Source organism: Dipodomys spectabilis, unplaced genomic scaffold (genome assembly GCF_019054845.1).
Source record: "Dipodomys spectabilis isolate Male_0828 unplaced genomic scaffold, ASM1905484v1 ptg000085l, whole genome shotgun sequence".
Classification (NCBI taxonomy): Eukaryota; Metazoa; Chordata; class Mammalia; order Rodentia; family Heteromyidae; genus Dipodomys; species Dipodomys spectabilis.
The window spans coordinates 4230382-4243458 of record NW_024870762.1 but is presented as its reverse complement, the minus strand read 5'-3'; the positions used below and the strand labels follow the sequence as shown (position 1 = coordinate 4243458).

The 13077-nt window shown below is 56.4% G+C and overlaps 1 protein-coding gene across 3 annotated transcripts in view; it reads left to right on the top strand.

Moving 5' to 3' along the window:
• Itpr3 (inositol 1,4,5-trisphosphate receptor type 3) overlaps positions 1 to 12489 on the top strand; it is a 63097-nt gene extending 50608 nt beyond the window's left edge. Inside the window, exons 38-59 of one of the 3 annotated variants that reach the window (XR_006148011.1) lie at positions 48 to 138; positions 245 to 414; positions 1533 to 1707; positions 1815 to 1999; positions 2154 to 2354; positions 2517 to 2627; positions 3070 to 3165; positions 3280 to 3381; positions 3463 to 3576; positions 4011 to 4121; positions 4197 to 4389; positions 4602 to 4727; positions 5326 to 5498; positions 6133 to 6297; positions 7184 to 7376; positions 7880 to 7984; positions 8065 to 8192; positions 8975 to 9140; positions 9704 to 9864; positions 11154 to 11315; positions 11680 to 11830; positions 11866 to 12489. Coding sequence is in view for 2 of the 3 variants with exons in the window: in XM_042684369.1 (XP_042540303.1) it covers positions 48 to 138; positions 245 to 414; positions 1533 to 1707; positions 1815 to 1999; positions 2154 to 2354; positions 2517 to 2627; positions 3070 to 3165; positions 3280 to 3381; positions 3463 to 3576; positions 4011 to 4121; positions 4197 to 4389; positions 4602 to 4727; positions 5326 to 5498; positions 6133 to 6297; positions 7184 to 7376; positions 7880 to 7984; positions 8065 to 8192; positions 8975 to 9140; positions 9704 to 9864; positions 11154 to 11315; positions 11680 to 11748 (2997 nt within the window). In the remaining variant the exon portion in view is untranslated. Of the gene's footprint in view, positions 1 to 47; positions 139 to 244; positions 415 to 1532; positions 1708 to 1814; positions 2000 to 2153; positions 2355 to 2516; positions 2628 to 3069; positions 3166 to 3279; positions 3382 to 3462; positions 3577 to 4010; positions 4122 to 4196; positions 4390 to 4601; positions 4728 to 5325; positions 5499 to 6132; positions 6298 to 7183; positions 7377 to 7879; positions 7985 to 8064; positions 8193 to 8974; positions 9141 to 9703; positions 9865 to 11153; positions 11316 to 11679 lie in introns of all 3 variants that reach the window. The other 2 variants (XM_042684370.1, XM_042684369.1) reach the window with 2 other exon arrangements.
• The last annotated feature ends 588 nt before the right edge of the window (positions 12490 to 13077 follow it).

The window sequence follows — 13077 nt, the reverse complement described above, 5'->3', positions numbered from 1 at the left end:
CCGGAGGGCACAGGGCTGCTAAGAGCCCCACTCTGGCTCTTTCCCAGGGCAACCAGCTGCGTAAGATGCTGCTACAAAACTACCTCCAGAACCGGAAGTCCAGCTCTCGGGGGGACCTCCCGGACCCCATGGGCACCGGTCAGTGCTGTCTGTCGCTAGCCTTCCTCCAGGTGGCCTGTTTCCTCCCCCACTCCTGTCCATGCCCTTGCTGCCCTGCCCTCCCTCAAGCGGGTCTTCCCTCCAGGCCTGGACCAAGATTGGTCAGCCATTGCAGCCACTCAATGCCGGCTCGACAAGGAGGGGGCCACCAAGCTGGTGTGCGACCTCATCACCAGCACCAAGAACGAGAAGATCTTTCAGGAGAGCATTGGTTTGGCCATCCGCCTGCTGGATGGGGGCAACACTGAGATCCAGGTGTGTCGTTCGGAGGGGGGATGCTGTGCAGCAGACCTTCCTCTGGCTAGCACATTCTACATGGGAAATTGGCCAGGTGGCACAGGTGGTTGGGGTTGCAGGGCCTTGGCTGCAGGCCTAGGGGCTGGCAGTCCTTCTGGGGTGGCTCCACATCCCACATCTGTACCTGTGTCACATGGCTACTTCATTCTCATCCTCTTTTCCCTACATCTCCTCTTCCTCTCCCTCCTCCTCACAGCCAGGCCTGATCTGTCCTCCTGTCCTCCTTCCAGCCATGTCCATCCATCGGCTTCTCGGCCTCTGCTCAGCCCTCATCCCCTCCTCTTCCACACCCTCTCCAGCTTTTGATGCCCAACGCCAGCAAAACCCCTTTGATGCACTAGCAAAACCCCCAACTGCTTTAAGTCCATTGGTTCATTCACTCAGCGGTTGGCAAGTCAGCATCGAGTGCCATCTGTATTCCTGGCAGTGTTCTAGGCATTGAGGGTTCAGCTGTGAAAAGGGACAAACCTGTGTCTCTTGGTGCTTCGATCCTAGTGGGGTCCCGGGGACCAGGGTCAGTGAAGGAGAGTATGGTTTGCGTCAGGGGCTCTGGAGTGCGGAGTGCGGTACACAGGACTCTGCTAAAGGGAACGACAGGGAAGGCCACTGAGCGGAGTGGGGATGGAGACAGAGCATGTAGACATGTCGTGGGAAGAAGGTAGCTGAGGGGCAGGACATAGACTTCAAAGAAATCCCTCTGGCTGCTCTGTGTGGGCCCCTATGGAAGGCAAAGACGGTCACGGGGGCTGGGATGGGGGTCCTACGAGCCCCAGCCATCACAGTTATGGAGGTCTGGCCGGGAACGTTACAACCTATTTACTTCTGGTGATCCTGGCCTCTCCCATAGCCTTAGTCACAGGGCATGCAGGGCTCTGTGTCCCCTAGGCTCAGAGCACCCTCAGGCTCGGTTACAAGACTCCCGTATGTCTGTTTCCCCTAGTTTCTGTCAGCTTTAGGTGGGTCAGGGGCCCCACTTTGTTCCTGAAGTCTGGGGTGAAGCTCTTGAGCCTTTGTCCAGGGCCAGTCAGGGGCCCAGTGCTGACATTGCTCCCGTCCCTCCCCCTGCCCACCTCTAGAAATCCTTCTACAACCTGATGATGAGTGACAAAAAATCAGAGCGCTTCTTCAAGGTGCTGCATGACCGCATGAAGCGGGCCCAGCAGGAGACCAAGTCCACAGTGGCTGTCAACATGAATGACCTGGGCAGCCAGCCTCACGAGGACCGCGAGCCCGCAGACCCCACCACCAAAGGTCAGAGGGGCAAGGCTTGGGGGCAGGATGTGCGGGGCAGGGGACTGAGGAGGAGGCCCAGGTGAGGGCCTCCCAGCAGCTCCAGCCTCACTCGGTGTTGTCTGCAGGCCGCCTGGCCTCCTTCTCCATACCTGGCTCCTCATCCCGCTATTCACTGGGCCCCAGCCTGCACCGGGGGCACGAGGTGGGCGAGCGCGTGCAGAGCAACGAGATGGGCACGTCCGTGCTCATCATGCAGCCCATCCTGCGCTTCCTGCAGCTGCTGTGCGAGAACCACAACCGTGACCTTCAGGTGAGCACCTCGCCTGCACCTGCTCGTCCGGCCCTCCCCCGGCTGGGCACTGTGGCCACGGTGGCTGGGCATGGCCATTCTGGGGCTACAGCCACAGGATGGGGGTCTTTAGGCTGCTGGCATCCCACCATGCCAAGCCATCTGTACTCGGCAGAACTTCCTGCGCTGTCAGAACAACAAGACCAACTACAACCTGGTGTGTGAGACGCTGCAGTTCCTGGACATCATGTGCGGCAGCACCACGGGGGGCCTGGGGCTGCTGGGGCTCTACATCAACGAGGACAATGTGGGCCTTGTCATCCAGACCTTGGAGACCCTCACGGAGTACTGCCAGGGCCCTTGCCATGAGAACCAGGTGAGCCAGCATGGCGGTATGAGGGCAGCTGGGCTGGCAGTACGGCTGTGTAGGTGGGTGGAGTAAGTTGGACAGGGAGAGAGGCTGAGGCCTTCCAAGCCACCATTAACTCTGAGGGAGTCTGGGCTCTGTGTCCCCCACCCCGTCACCGCCTCCTGCCAGACTTGCATCGTGACGCACGAGTCCAACGGCATTGACATCATCACCGCACTGATCCTCAATGACATCAGCCCCCTGTGCAAGTACCGCATGGATCTAGTGCTGCAGCTGAAGGTGGGTCCCGATGAGTGGGCACGGCATGCGTGTGACGTGTGTGCATGCGCAGGTGATGGCGTGTCCAGGGTGCACGGCGGTGTGTGTGATGTGCACAGTGTATATGACGCAGGCATCTCATGTGTGCCAGCCGACGTGCAGGGTGCTGTGGATAATATATGCATATTTATGTTACATAAGGGCGCATATGTGAGCAAACACGCTGGGATCTATTTATTCCAGAGCCAGTCTGTTGCCTAGGGGGTTGCATTTGCTCCAGGGTGGAGTGAGGCAGGCTTATGGCTGAGTGTGTTATGCGGAATCCCTCTCAGCAAGCTGGAGGCGGGGCTTGGGATGGTCATGGCACATCTTGGGGGCTGGGAGTAGGCGAGGAGGAAATTGTAGGGGCGGTGGCGGGGCCCCTCAGATTTGGCCTGCTTCCTTGGGCCCCTTCCCCCCCCAGGACAATGCGTCTAAGCTGCTCCTGGCTCTGATGGAGAGCCGGCATGACAGTGAAAATGCAGAGCGAATTCTCATCAGTCTGAGGCCCCAGGAGCTGGTGAGGCTGGGCTGGAGAGCTGGTGGGAAGGCAGAGCTGAGCCCAGAGGGGGAGGAGCAGGGGTGAGGGTTAGGGCCAGGAAGAGGGCATTCGAGCAGGCACTGCCCCCTCCAGGTGGACGTCATCAAGAAGGCCTACCTGCAGGAGGAGGAGCGAGAGAACTCCGAGGTGAGCCCACGAGAAGTGGGCCACAATATCTACATCCTGGCACTGCAGGTACCAGTCTCACTGATGGCTCCTCCCCCCTATGGCCACGCCCCATGTCCACACTTACAGCTGCCCTGTGCTTCCCCTCAGCTTTCCAGGCACAATAAACAGCTGCAGCATCTACTGAAGCCTGTGAAGCGCATCCAAGAGGAGGAGGCTGAGGGCATCTCTTCCATGGTGGGTGCCAGGGAGGGTAGGATCTGGGTAAGTTTGGGAATGAAACCAGGACTGACAAATGGAATGGGCCGGGAATAAGGGGTGGAACTACGACCTCAGGGAGGAAGGGCTGAGCACTGAATGGCCAATGGGGATCTGGGATGGAAGGGGATGCAGGCCACCCAAGGCTGGCCTGGACCTAACTGAATGAGGAGCTTGTATCTGAAAGCAAATTGGAGGGTGGGGCTTAGGGCAGGAGCTGGACTGGACTGGGGCGAAACCTGGGTGGAAGCAAGACTTGGGTGGCTCTAGGCAGGTCTGGAAGCTTCAAGCAGGCTGATTGTCCCATGGGATTGTCTGGCTGCTCTATCCTACTCTCCTCCCTTTGGCCCCATTCTCTCCAGTCTGGGGGCACAGTTGGGGCAGGGTTCAGGCCTGGTTGAGGACATCTGGGCCTGACCAGTCACCCTTCCTGTCCTCAGCTCAGCCTCAACAACAAGCAGCTCTCACAGATGTTGAAATCCTCGGTGCCTGCCCAGGAGGAAGAGGAAGACCCTCTGGCTTACTATGAGAATCACACATCACAAATTGAGGTGAGGTCTGAGTGCGTGGGGTTGGGGTGTGGGAGGAGCTCTTGTCCAGGAGTGACTGGGCGGCCTGGTTTGCAGATTGTACGCCAGGACCGCAGCATGGAGCAGATCGTGTTCCCGGTGCCCGGCATCTGCCAGTTCTTGACGGAGGAGACGAAGCATCGGCTCTTCACCACCACCGAGCAGGACGAGCAGGGCAGCAAAGTGAGCGACTTCTTCGACCAGTCCTCCTTCCTGCACAACGAAATGGAGTGGCAGCGCAAGCTCCGCAGTAAGGACCTGGGATGGAGGAGGGTGAGGGGTCCCACGCCCCTCACTGATGCCCCTTGTGCCTCCCTGGCCCGCAAGTGGGTGCCCAAGCCGGGGCTTTTCCAATGGCATCTGCAGGAAGTGGGCCCTGCATGGGGCAGGTGGGAGGAAGGGGGGAGTGTCAGTGAATGAGGTTACAGCTGTCCCCATCCTGCCCTCCCCGCCCTCCCCCAGGCATGCCGCTCATTTACTGGTTCTCCCGTCGCATGACGCTGTGGGGCAGCATCTCCTTCAACCTGGCGGTGTTTATCAACATCATCATCGCCTTCTTCTACCCTTACGTAGAGGGTGCATCCACAGGTGAGGACACGGGGTTGGAGGTTGGGGCCTGGGAGACCAGCCTGCTCTTACCTGGGTGAAGGCAGAGCCTTTGAGCCAGATGTAGCCAAGGGAGAAACGCCCTCCACTGGCTCCTAAGTGCATGGAGGAGACAGTGCTGGCCAGGGGTAGCAGGATCTTAGGTCTCATGGGAGATGGTGTGTGTGTGTGTGTGTGTGTGTGTGTGTGTGTGTGTGTGTGTGTGTGTGTGTGTGCTGGCCAGGGGTAGCAGGATCTTAGGTCTCATGGGAGATGGTGTGTGTGTGTGTGTGTGTGTGTGTGTGTGTGTGTGTGTGTGTGTGTGTGTGTGTGTGTGTGTGTGCTGGCCAGGGGTAGCAGGATCTTAGGTCTCATGGGAGATGGTGTGTGTGTGTGTGTGTGTGTGTGTGTGTGTGTGTGTGTGTGTGTGTGTGTGGTACCAGCACTCAGGAGATCAGGAGCAATGGCAGAGGGTAAATCCAGCCACTGGGAACTAAAGTCGGGAAGAACTGTCAGGAGGGGAGGAGATCCTTGGGGTCCTCTGCATCACAGTTGTGGTGGGCCTAAGTGCACCCCGTTTACCAGTGCTTGCTGCCCCCAGGTGTGCTGGGCTCCCCACTCATCTCGCTGCTCTTCTGGATCCTCATCTGCTTCTCCATCGCCGCTCTGTTCACCAAGCGCTATAGCATCCGGCCCCTCATCGTGGCGCTCATCCTGCGCTCCATCTACTACCTGGGCATTGGGCCCACACTCAACATCCTGGGAGCCCTCAATGTGAGTGTCAGAGGAAGTCCCTCCTCAAGCCACCCCACACTTGCCTTGTGCCCGGCCCTGGAGCTAGCTGGCCTGATGTTGCCAGCTACTGCTCTGCCGTGTCTACTTTCTTCTGTGTAGGGCCCCAGGCTTGTTATAGACTGGTGGTCTGGACCACTGTATGCCCCATTTTCCCTTGTTGACCGAGGGCACCTGGTACTCAGATACAGACAGAGCAGGGCCACTGGAGCAGCAGCCTTGTTACTTGTCCACTTGCAGATTGTGAAAGTATTTATTTGAAGTATTTATATATTAGACCATCTCCTGATAGAAATAAAGTTCCTTAAGCAAGGGGGTGCTTTCCCAACCAGCCCAGTCACTGTAAAGACCAGGAGAGGTCTTCTGTATGATCCCATGCTCCTTTGCCTGAGCCCCAGTGTTTTTCCTAGAGTCAGAGCACACAAGGGGCTTCTCTGTTATGAGTCTCTGGAATCAGTTCACTCATGCCATGTCTTCTATGCTGAGCTGAATCAGCTCTGATTCATCCCCACTGGAGCCCTGACCTCTGTGCTGGTCACAGGGTGGGCATGGTGGTGAAGTGGAGAGTCAGAGTGGGTGGTGAGGTGCTGATCTCACACCCTGCTTTTGTGCCCAGCTGACCAACAAGATCGTGTTTGTGGTGAGCTTCGTTGGCAACCGTGGCACGTTCATCCGGGGTTATAAGGCCATGGTCATGGACATGGAATTCCTCTACCATGTGGGCTACATCCTGACCAGTGTCCTGGGCCTCTTCGCTCATGAGCTCTTCTACAGTATCCTGGTGAGCCGCCTGCTGGGTGGGCTGGACTGGAGAGGGGTGGGGACAGCTGGGGCTGCCTATGAGCTGCTCTCAGTTCCTGGCGCCAGACACTCTGTCAGTCCAGTTGCTTCTGGGCTGGCAAGGAGAGGATTTTCAGAGTCCTTCATCTGACCAGTCAAGGCCCTGGTGTCCCTCATGGGCCCATCATTTCTTGCGGGGGTGGGGGGTAAGCATGGACTCTGAGCCAGACCATGGGTTTGCACCCCAGCTTGGTAACTCTTACCTGTGTAATCTGGATGAGTTTTCTAACTTCCTGGTGCCTCATCCTAGCCTGTACTTTCTAGAATAATTGGGATGAAATGAACTAATATTGTGTTAGAAACCCTTAGCCAGGCACCTGTAGCTCATGCTTGTAATCCCAGCTATTCAGAAGGCTGAGAGCTGAGATTCACAGTTCAAGGCCAGCCCAGGCAGGCAAGTCCATGGTCTCTTTTCTCCAATTAACCACAAAAAAGCCAAGGGGGAGCTGTGGCTAGAGTGGAAGAGTGCCAGGCTTTGAACAAAGAAGCTCAGTGACAGTGCCCAGGCTCTGAGTTCAAGCCCTAGTACCAGCACAAACAAAAGCACTTAGATTTCCTGGCAAGTGCAGTACAGATGTCACCATCTTCCTTTGGTACCTGGTGTCCTCCCACTGTATTGTCCCTCACTTCCACTAGGCCACCCTATATCCGTGGCATTAGAACTGCAGCTCCTCCGGGAAGCTTTTTATCATGTCCACTGGCTTCCTTAACCTTGCCTGAGGGCAGTTCTCCACCCCCCACCCCCCAAAGAGTCCCAGGGGGCCCCAGCAGTGTCCCCAGGAGGAATGGCTGGCCCAGTCCTTCAAGGCACCATCTCTGTCTTGCAGCTCTTTGACCTAATCTACCGTGAGGAGACACTGTTCAATGTCATCAAGAGTGTGACCCGCAATGGCCGCTCGATCCTGCTGACTGCCCTGTTGGCCCTCATCCTTGTCTACCTCTTCTCCATCGTGGGCTTCCTCTTCCTCAAGGATGACTTCATTCTTGAGGTGGACCGGCTGCCTGGCAACCACTCCAGAGGTCTTGGGAACTTCTTCTCTAGGGCCAGTGGGGAGTGGGGGCTGGGGAGGGTAACACTGGGCCTGCACAGATGACTTGTGCCAGGGCCAGACATGGCATGTTTGTCCCACTAGGCTCCTTGTCTGGATCTGTTTTTAGGCTCTGGGGAAGTCTAGCTCATTGCAGTCTAGATCAAAGGAAATCTAGTTCACTGCCATCTGGCCGAGGGGGTGTGGAGCCTTGAGAGCCACTTGTTTGGGAGCTGGAGCCCCTTACAGATCTGTCGTTCATGTTAAGCATGACATTTGCAGGGCTGCTGTGTGCCAGAGCCAGCAGGCAGAGCCCCGTCTGTGCCTTAGGATACGATAGAGTGGAGATAGGAAAGTCCTGCTCGATAGCCAGATTGCACGGGGGAGCAGGCAGGATCCGGGAGACCTCTTGGAGGATGTGATGCTGGAAGCAGATCCAAGAGGATGAGGCCAAGAATTTTAAACTCCTGGTGACCTTGTCCCTGTCCCCTCCAGCCAGCCCCCTAGGGATGCCACACGGAGCTGCCACGTTTGTGGGCACGTGCAGTGGGGACAAGATGGAATGTGTCTCGGGGGTTGCGGTACCAGAGGTGCTGGAAGGTGAGGCTGGGGTGTGTGGGAGGCAGCGGGGTGGGAAGATGGAGGTAGGTGGCCTGTGTGTGACCATTCTCCGCTCACAGAGGACGAGGAGCTGGACAGCACAGAGCGGGCCTGTGACACTCTGCTGATGTGCATCGTCACTGTCATGAACCACGGGCTGCGCAATGGTGGTGGCGTGGGGGACATTCTCCGCAAGCCCTCCAAAGACGTGAGCATTGCTGCCCCATTCCCCGTTCTACCCAGCCCCATCCCAATCAGCAGCTAGAAGGAGTCCTGCCCTCTGGGCACAGCTGGCCAGCAGCCTGGCTCCTCACAGTGCTCCAGTGCTGACCACCCCTGCCCATCTGTGTGCCATTCCCACATCCAGCCAGCTTCCGGTGCCACCTTCTCCAGCTGTCCTCCCCCTCCTTCCCACTCCACCCCCTCCAACTCAAGGAAAGAAAGTTTGCACCCACACTGTGCCCTGGGGCTGGGGAAGGTGTGAGTCAGGCGGCAGAGGGAGGCAGGACAGGGCAGGGCAGGACAGGAAGCTGAGTCTGCTGCCTGCGGAAGGAGCCTCCAGAGTCCCCAGTGTCAGTCCACTCTCCAGTAGCTTGTGAGTGAGTGGGAAGCCTCCACCCTGGCCAGACAGAGGTTTCTGGAATGTGTGAGGCTAAGAGTCCTGAGAGGGGGAGCAAAGAACTCAGAGCTGGCTCTTTTTCTAAACAAAAGTTTGGGGCAGAAACAAACCCTGACTTGTAGGCCCCACTTGTCCACACCATATCTGAACTCCTACAGGTTGCCTCCAGGTACCTTGTTTGAACTCGCCCTTTCCAAATCTCTACTCAGGGCCTCTGATTGCAGTGCTTGCTCTGTGGAGCCAGGTTCATGGTCCCTGAAGCCCAGGCCCTCATTTCCTTCTTCTGGGGCCTACACTAGTGACCATAGCCCCGACCCCAGCGTGAGTCCTGTCCTGTCTGGCCAGGCTAGCTTTGCGGTCTCACCCTGCAGGAGTCCCTCTTTCCGGCCCGAGTGGTGTACGACCTCCTGTTCTTCTTCATTGTCATCATCATTGTGCTGAACCTCATCTTCGGGGTGATCATTGACACCTTCGCTGACCTGCGCAGCGAGAAGCAGAAGAAGGAGGAGATTCTCAAGACCACCTGCTTCATTTGTGGTGAGGCCCGTGCACAGATGAGCATCTTCTGAGGCCAGAGCAGCCCCACCCCTGGGGAGCTGGCCACCAGCCCACCCCAAGGTAGATGGTCTGCTGCTGGCTGCTGGCTCATACCCTAACAAAGGAGGGCATGACCTTGCATGCCCTTGGAGAGACAGAGGGAAGAGCAGAGCCCTCAGAAACCAATACTTCAAACCCTCTTGGGCTACAGATGAGGAACCTGTGTCTGTCTGTGGTCTGGAGCTTCTGTTTTCTTTCCAGTGTTCTTCCTACCCAGTAGTGCCCCCACCAGCCACCTGAGGCTGAGGAGTGGGAGTCACCTGCAGGACACATCCCTTGTCTAGCTCATCCTTTTTCCTTGGGCTTGGGTATTTTTGCATTTGATCTCAGAATCCCTAGCTGCAGCAGGCAGGGCAGGAGCTACCTGGCTTGAGTGGCTGGTGCTTTAAATAGAGTGACCTATATAGCCCCGAGTGGGCTGTCAGAAGCAGTCACCATAACAAATGTCCCCTCTACCAGAGGCTGCTGGAAGCCATAGCTTCTTTCTTGTTCTCACCACTTAGGCCTGGAGAGGGACAAGTTTGACAACAAGACAGTGTCCTTTGAGGAGCACATCAAGCTGGAGCACAACATGTGGAATTACCTCTACTTCATTGTGCTGGTGCGTGTGAAGAACAAGACTGATTACACAGGCCCTGAGAGCTACGTGGCCCAGATGATCAAGGTGAGGGCCAAGCCAGGTGGGCTCAAGTCCAAGCTGCTGTGCACCATAGGTCCTCGGCCATGGTGTCCCGTGTCCCCTGGTGGCCACATCTGCCTGTACCATCCTGAAAAGCCTGGAGGAACACAGCTACAGACACTTGTAGGAAAGCCAGCAGGGAGAGAGGAGAGGCTGGTGCCAGCCCTTCGCTGCACAGAGCCCTGCTACCTGTCCACTGCCTCTGAGTGGCGTTAGGAACAGAGTGAATCCATGGCAATCCCATCAGCCCCAAAGGCCGTTAGTCTAGAACCAAGGTCCAGTCCTGGGAACTGTAAAGAGGAGACCTAGTCCATGCTCAGGGGTACTGCTCTGTGGTCACTCTGAGAGGCCTTTACTAGTTCAGCAAGAGCGATTTAGGACAGCTTCCTAATATCTGGGTGGTCCTAGGCTGTGAAGGAGCCTGGAAGACTCAAAAATGTCAGGTTTATTAGGACTGGGCAAGGTGGCATGTGCCTATAATCCCAGCTACATAGGAGGTGAAGATTATGGTCTGTGGCCAGCTGGGGTAAAAATGTAAGATCCTATCTCAAACCCACTAAAAGCTAAAGGATTGAGTATGAGGCTCGAGTGATACTTGGTCCTGAATTAAAAACCCCAGTACTTAAAAAATCAGACTTAGAGGAATTAAATATAATCTGTCCAACTTGAATAGTTACAAAGGCAGTAAGGAAACGTTTGTCCTTTACATCTATATTTTGAGCTGCTCTTTGAAGAGGTTTATCCATTGGTCTGAGAATTCACAGCTTGGAACAAAGAACCAGAAAATTGCTTGGTAGTGTCCCCTCCCGCTCACTCCACCTGTCTGGAGAAATGTGGTTCTTCCCCCTCAGACGTATGACAGGTGCCAGCTCTCCTCAGTAGAGCTGCCTGCTCCCTCAGGTCGCCATCTCTCCGATTCCCATCTTCCGGAAGTGTGGTATGGGGTATGTGTGTCAGGGAGCGGGGGGAGGAAGGAAGGAGGCTGGGTCTGGGGGCAAAGGCCTTCTCCACACCCAGTGATGTCAAAATAAACAGATGATGCTGTTAGCAGAGAAGGACTCAGACTCAGCAGACCAGAGAAGACAGCCTGTCATGGTGGCAGAGGGTCACTGCTGGCTGGGTCCTCCCCAGACCAATTCAGACTTTCCTATGACACATTCCTAGCAAGTCATTTGGTCAAGGGTGTGGCTGAGGCCTCTTTAGTTTCCTATGTATGGCCTCCCCGTGCCAGGCCTTGCCACGTCTGCTCACTCCACTACTGGTCTCTCTTTCAGAACAAGAACCTGGACTGGTTCCCTCGGATGCGGGCCATGTCGCTGGTGAGCAACGAGGGTGAGGGCGAGCAGAACGAGATCCGGATCCTCCAGGACAAGCTCAGCTCCACCATGAAGCTGGTGTCTCACCTCACGGCCCAGCTCAATGAGCTCAAAGAGCAGGTGTGTGCCCTGACCTGGCCCAGCCCGACCTTGGGGTCCCACAAGCGGACTCAGCTGCCACCTGGGTAGGAAGGGAGGTGCAAGGTCCTCAGGTCAAACACACTGCTGTCTGGACAGATAAGCAGGGTGGGCAGGCTCTGCTGCTGACCCCTGATGTGTCCCCTTTCCTCGTGATTGCCAGGCAGGCCATCCAGGGGTTCACTGAAGGTAGGCATGGAGGCATCCTGTGCCCTCTCTTGCTAGAGCGCCCTCCTCTGCACCTGGCAGTGACTGCATGACTAGGAAGGCCTTGGAGGTCAGGGGGTTGATGTGCCATGGTATCGTGGAGGGCGCAAGGTGACCTGACCAGGTGCATTTAATTTAGATGACGGAACAGCGAAAGCGCAGGCAACGGCTGGGCTTTGTGGACGTCCAGAACTGCATGAGCCGCTGAGGGCAGTCACCGAAGCCTCAACAGGGGCTCTTTGTCACTGAAGACTGCAACTGGCAACAACGCTGTCCGCTTCCTCAGGCCAGTGGCCCAACAAGCTCACCTGCCTCTCCAGGCTAGGTGCCCACCCAGCCTTTCTCTCCCCAGCCCAGGCTTTGACCAGGAAGGGGCGCCTCAGAGCTGACAGTCCTGCCTAGAGTCCTAAAGGAGAGACTCCACTAGGACTCAGTTTACCACAATTGCCTTAGATGATGATAGGTCCTGGAGACCCCTGTTTCTCCAAGCAATAACTGACATTCCTGTGTAGCAAGGTAGTTAACTAGGGGTGGAGTCACCTCTTTATCTCCCAAGCACTACATTTTGGTTGCTGCCTGCCTCTGGGGGAGGTGGCAATAATGCTGTTACTAGCAGTTAGGGCTTTAACTTATTCCAGGGGGGGATGTGCAGCCCTGCCATGGCTGCACAGCTCCCTGGGCCTCTGCCTGCTGCAGACAGTATGCAGACCTCACTGCTCTGTCCAGGCCTACTGACTCATGGATGGACGGCCCTGCTCCGGGACCCACCTCCCCAGGACTCCTGGAGGAGTCCTATGCCTGCCCAGGGGACAGGGACTGAGCTGGGAGTGACTGATTTTTGTTAAGTTTTTTTGACTGCTTGTTTTTCTCCTTGTGGTATAATGTTTTGCAAATCGTGTGTCCCCAAAACTAATACGTTAATTGCCTTAAATAAATTAATAGAAATCTATCAACTAGTCTATTAAGCGGGCCTGTGTTTGCTACCCTCCCTGGGGGCTGGCATCACCTGGTAGAGGACAGAGCAGTAGCCCGACCTCTTGTGGGCTCTCGAGAGAGAGGCTGAGTGACCCCTACCCTGCCATGATTCTTAACTGGACTCCCAGCACAGAACTGTTTCAGCGTAGTAGGCTCCATTGTCATCCTGTGTGTTCTGTTTCAAAACTTCCCGAGGCTCTAGGACCCAACTCTGCCGCTGCAGGGAGGGTGCTGTTGGTCCTGCCCTACCCCTTCCCTGGCTGTGCTTGCTGAGAGGACATTCCATGTGGAATGTGAGGAATGTGGATGTCAGCCAGCAGGGTCACTGTTATGTGGCCTTCCAAAGAATCTGCCAATGCCACCTGAGCCCCCACCTGGCCCAGGTCTGGTTAGAGTGCAGTCCCTCAAGTGCTGTCCTGGTTAGAGTGCTGTCCCTGCTAATGGGACACACAGGGTTTGACACAGCTGGGGAAAAGCTTGAGCTCTGCCCTGAGTCAGGGGCAAAGGGCCTCCCCTACTGCTGCTGCACTGTGGCAACAGGATGCCCTCTCTGACATTCAGT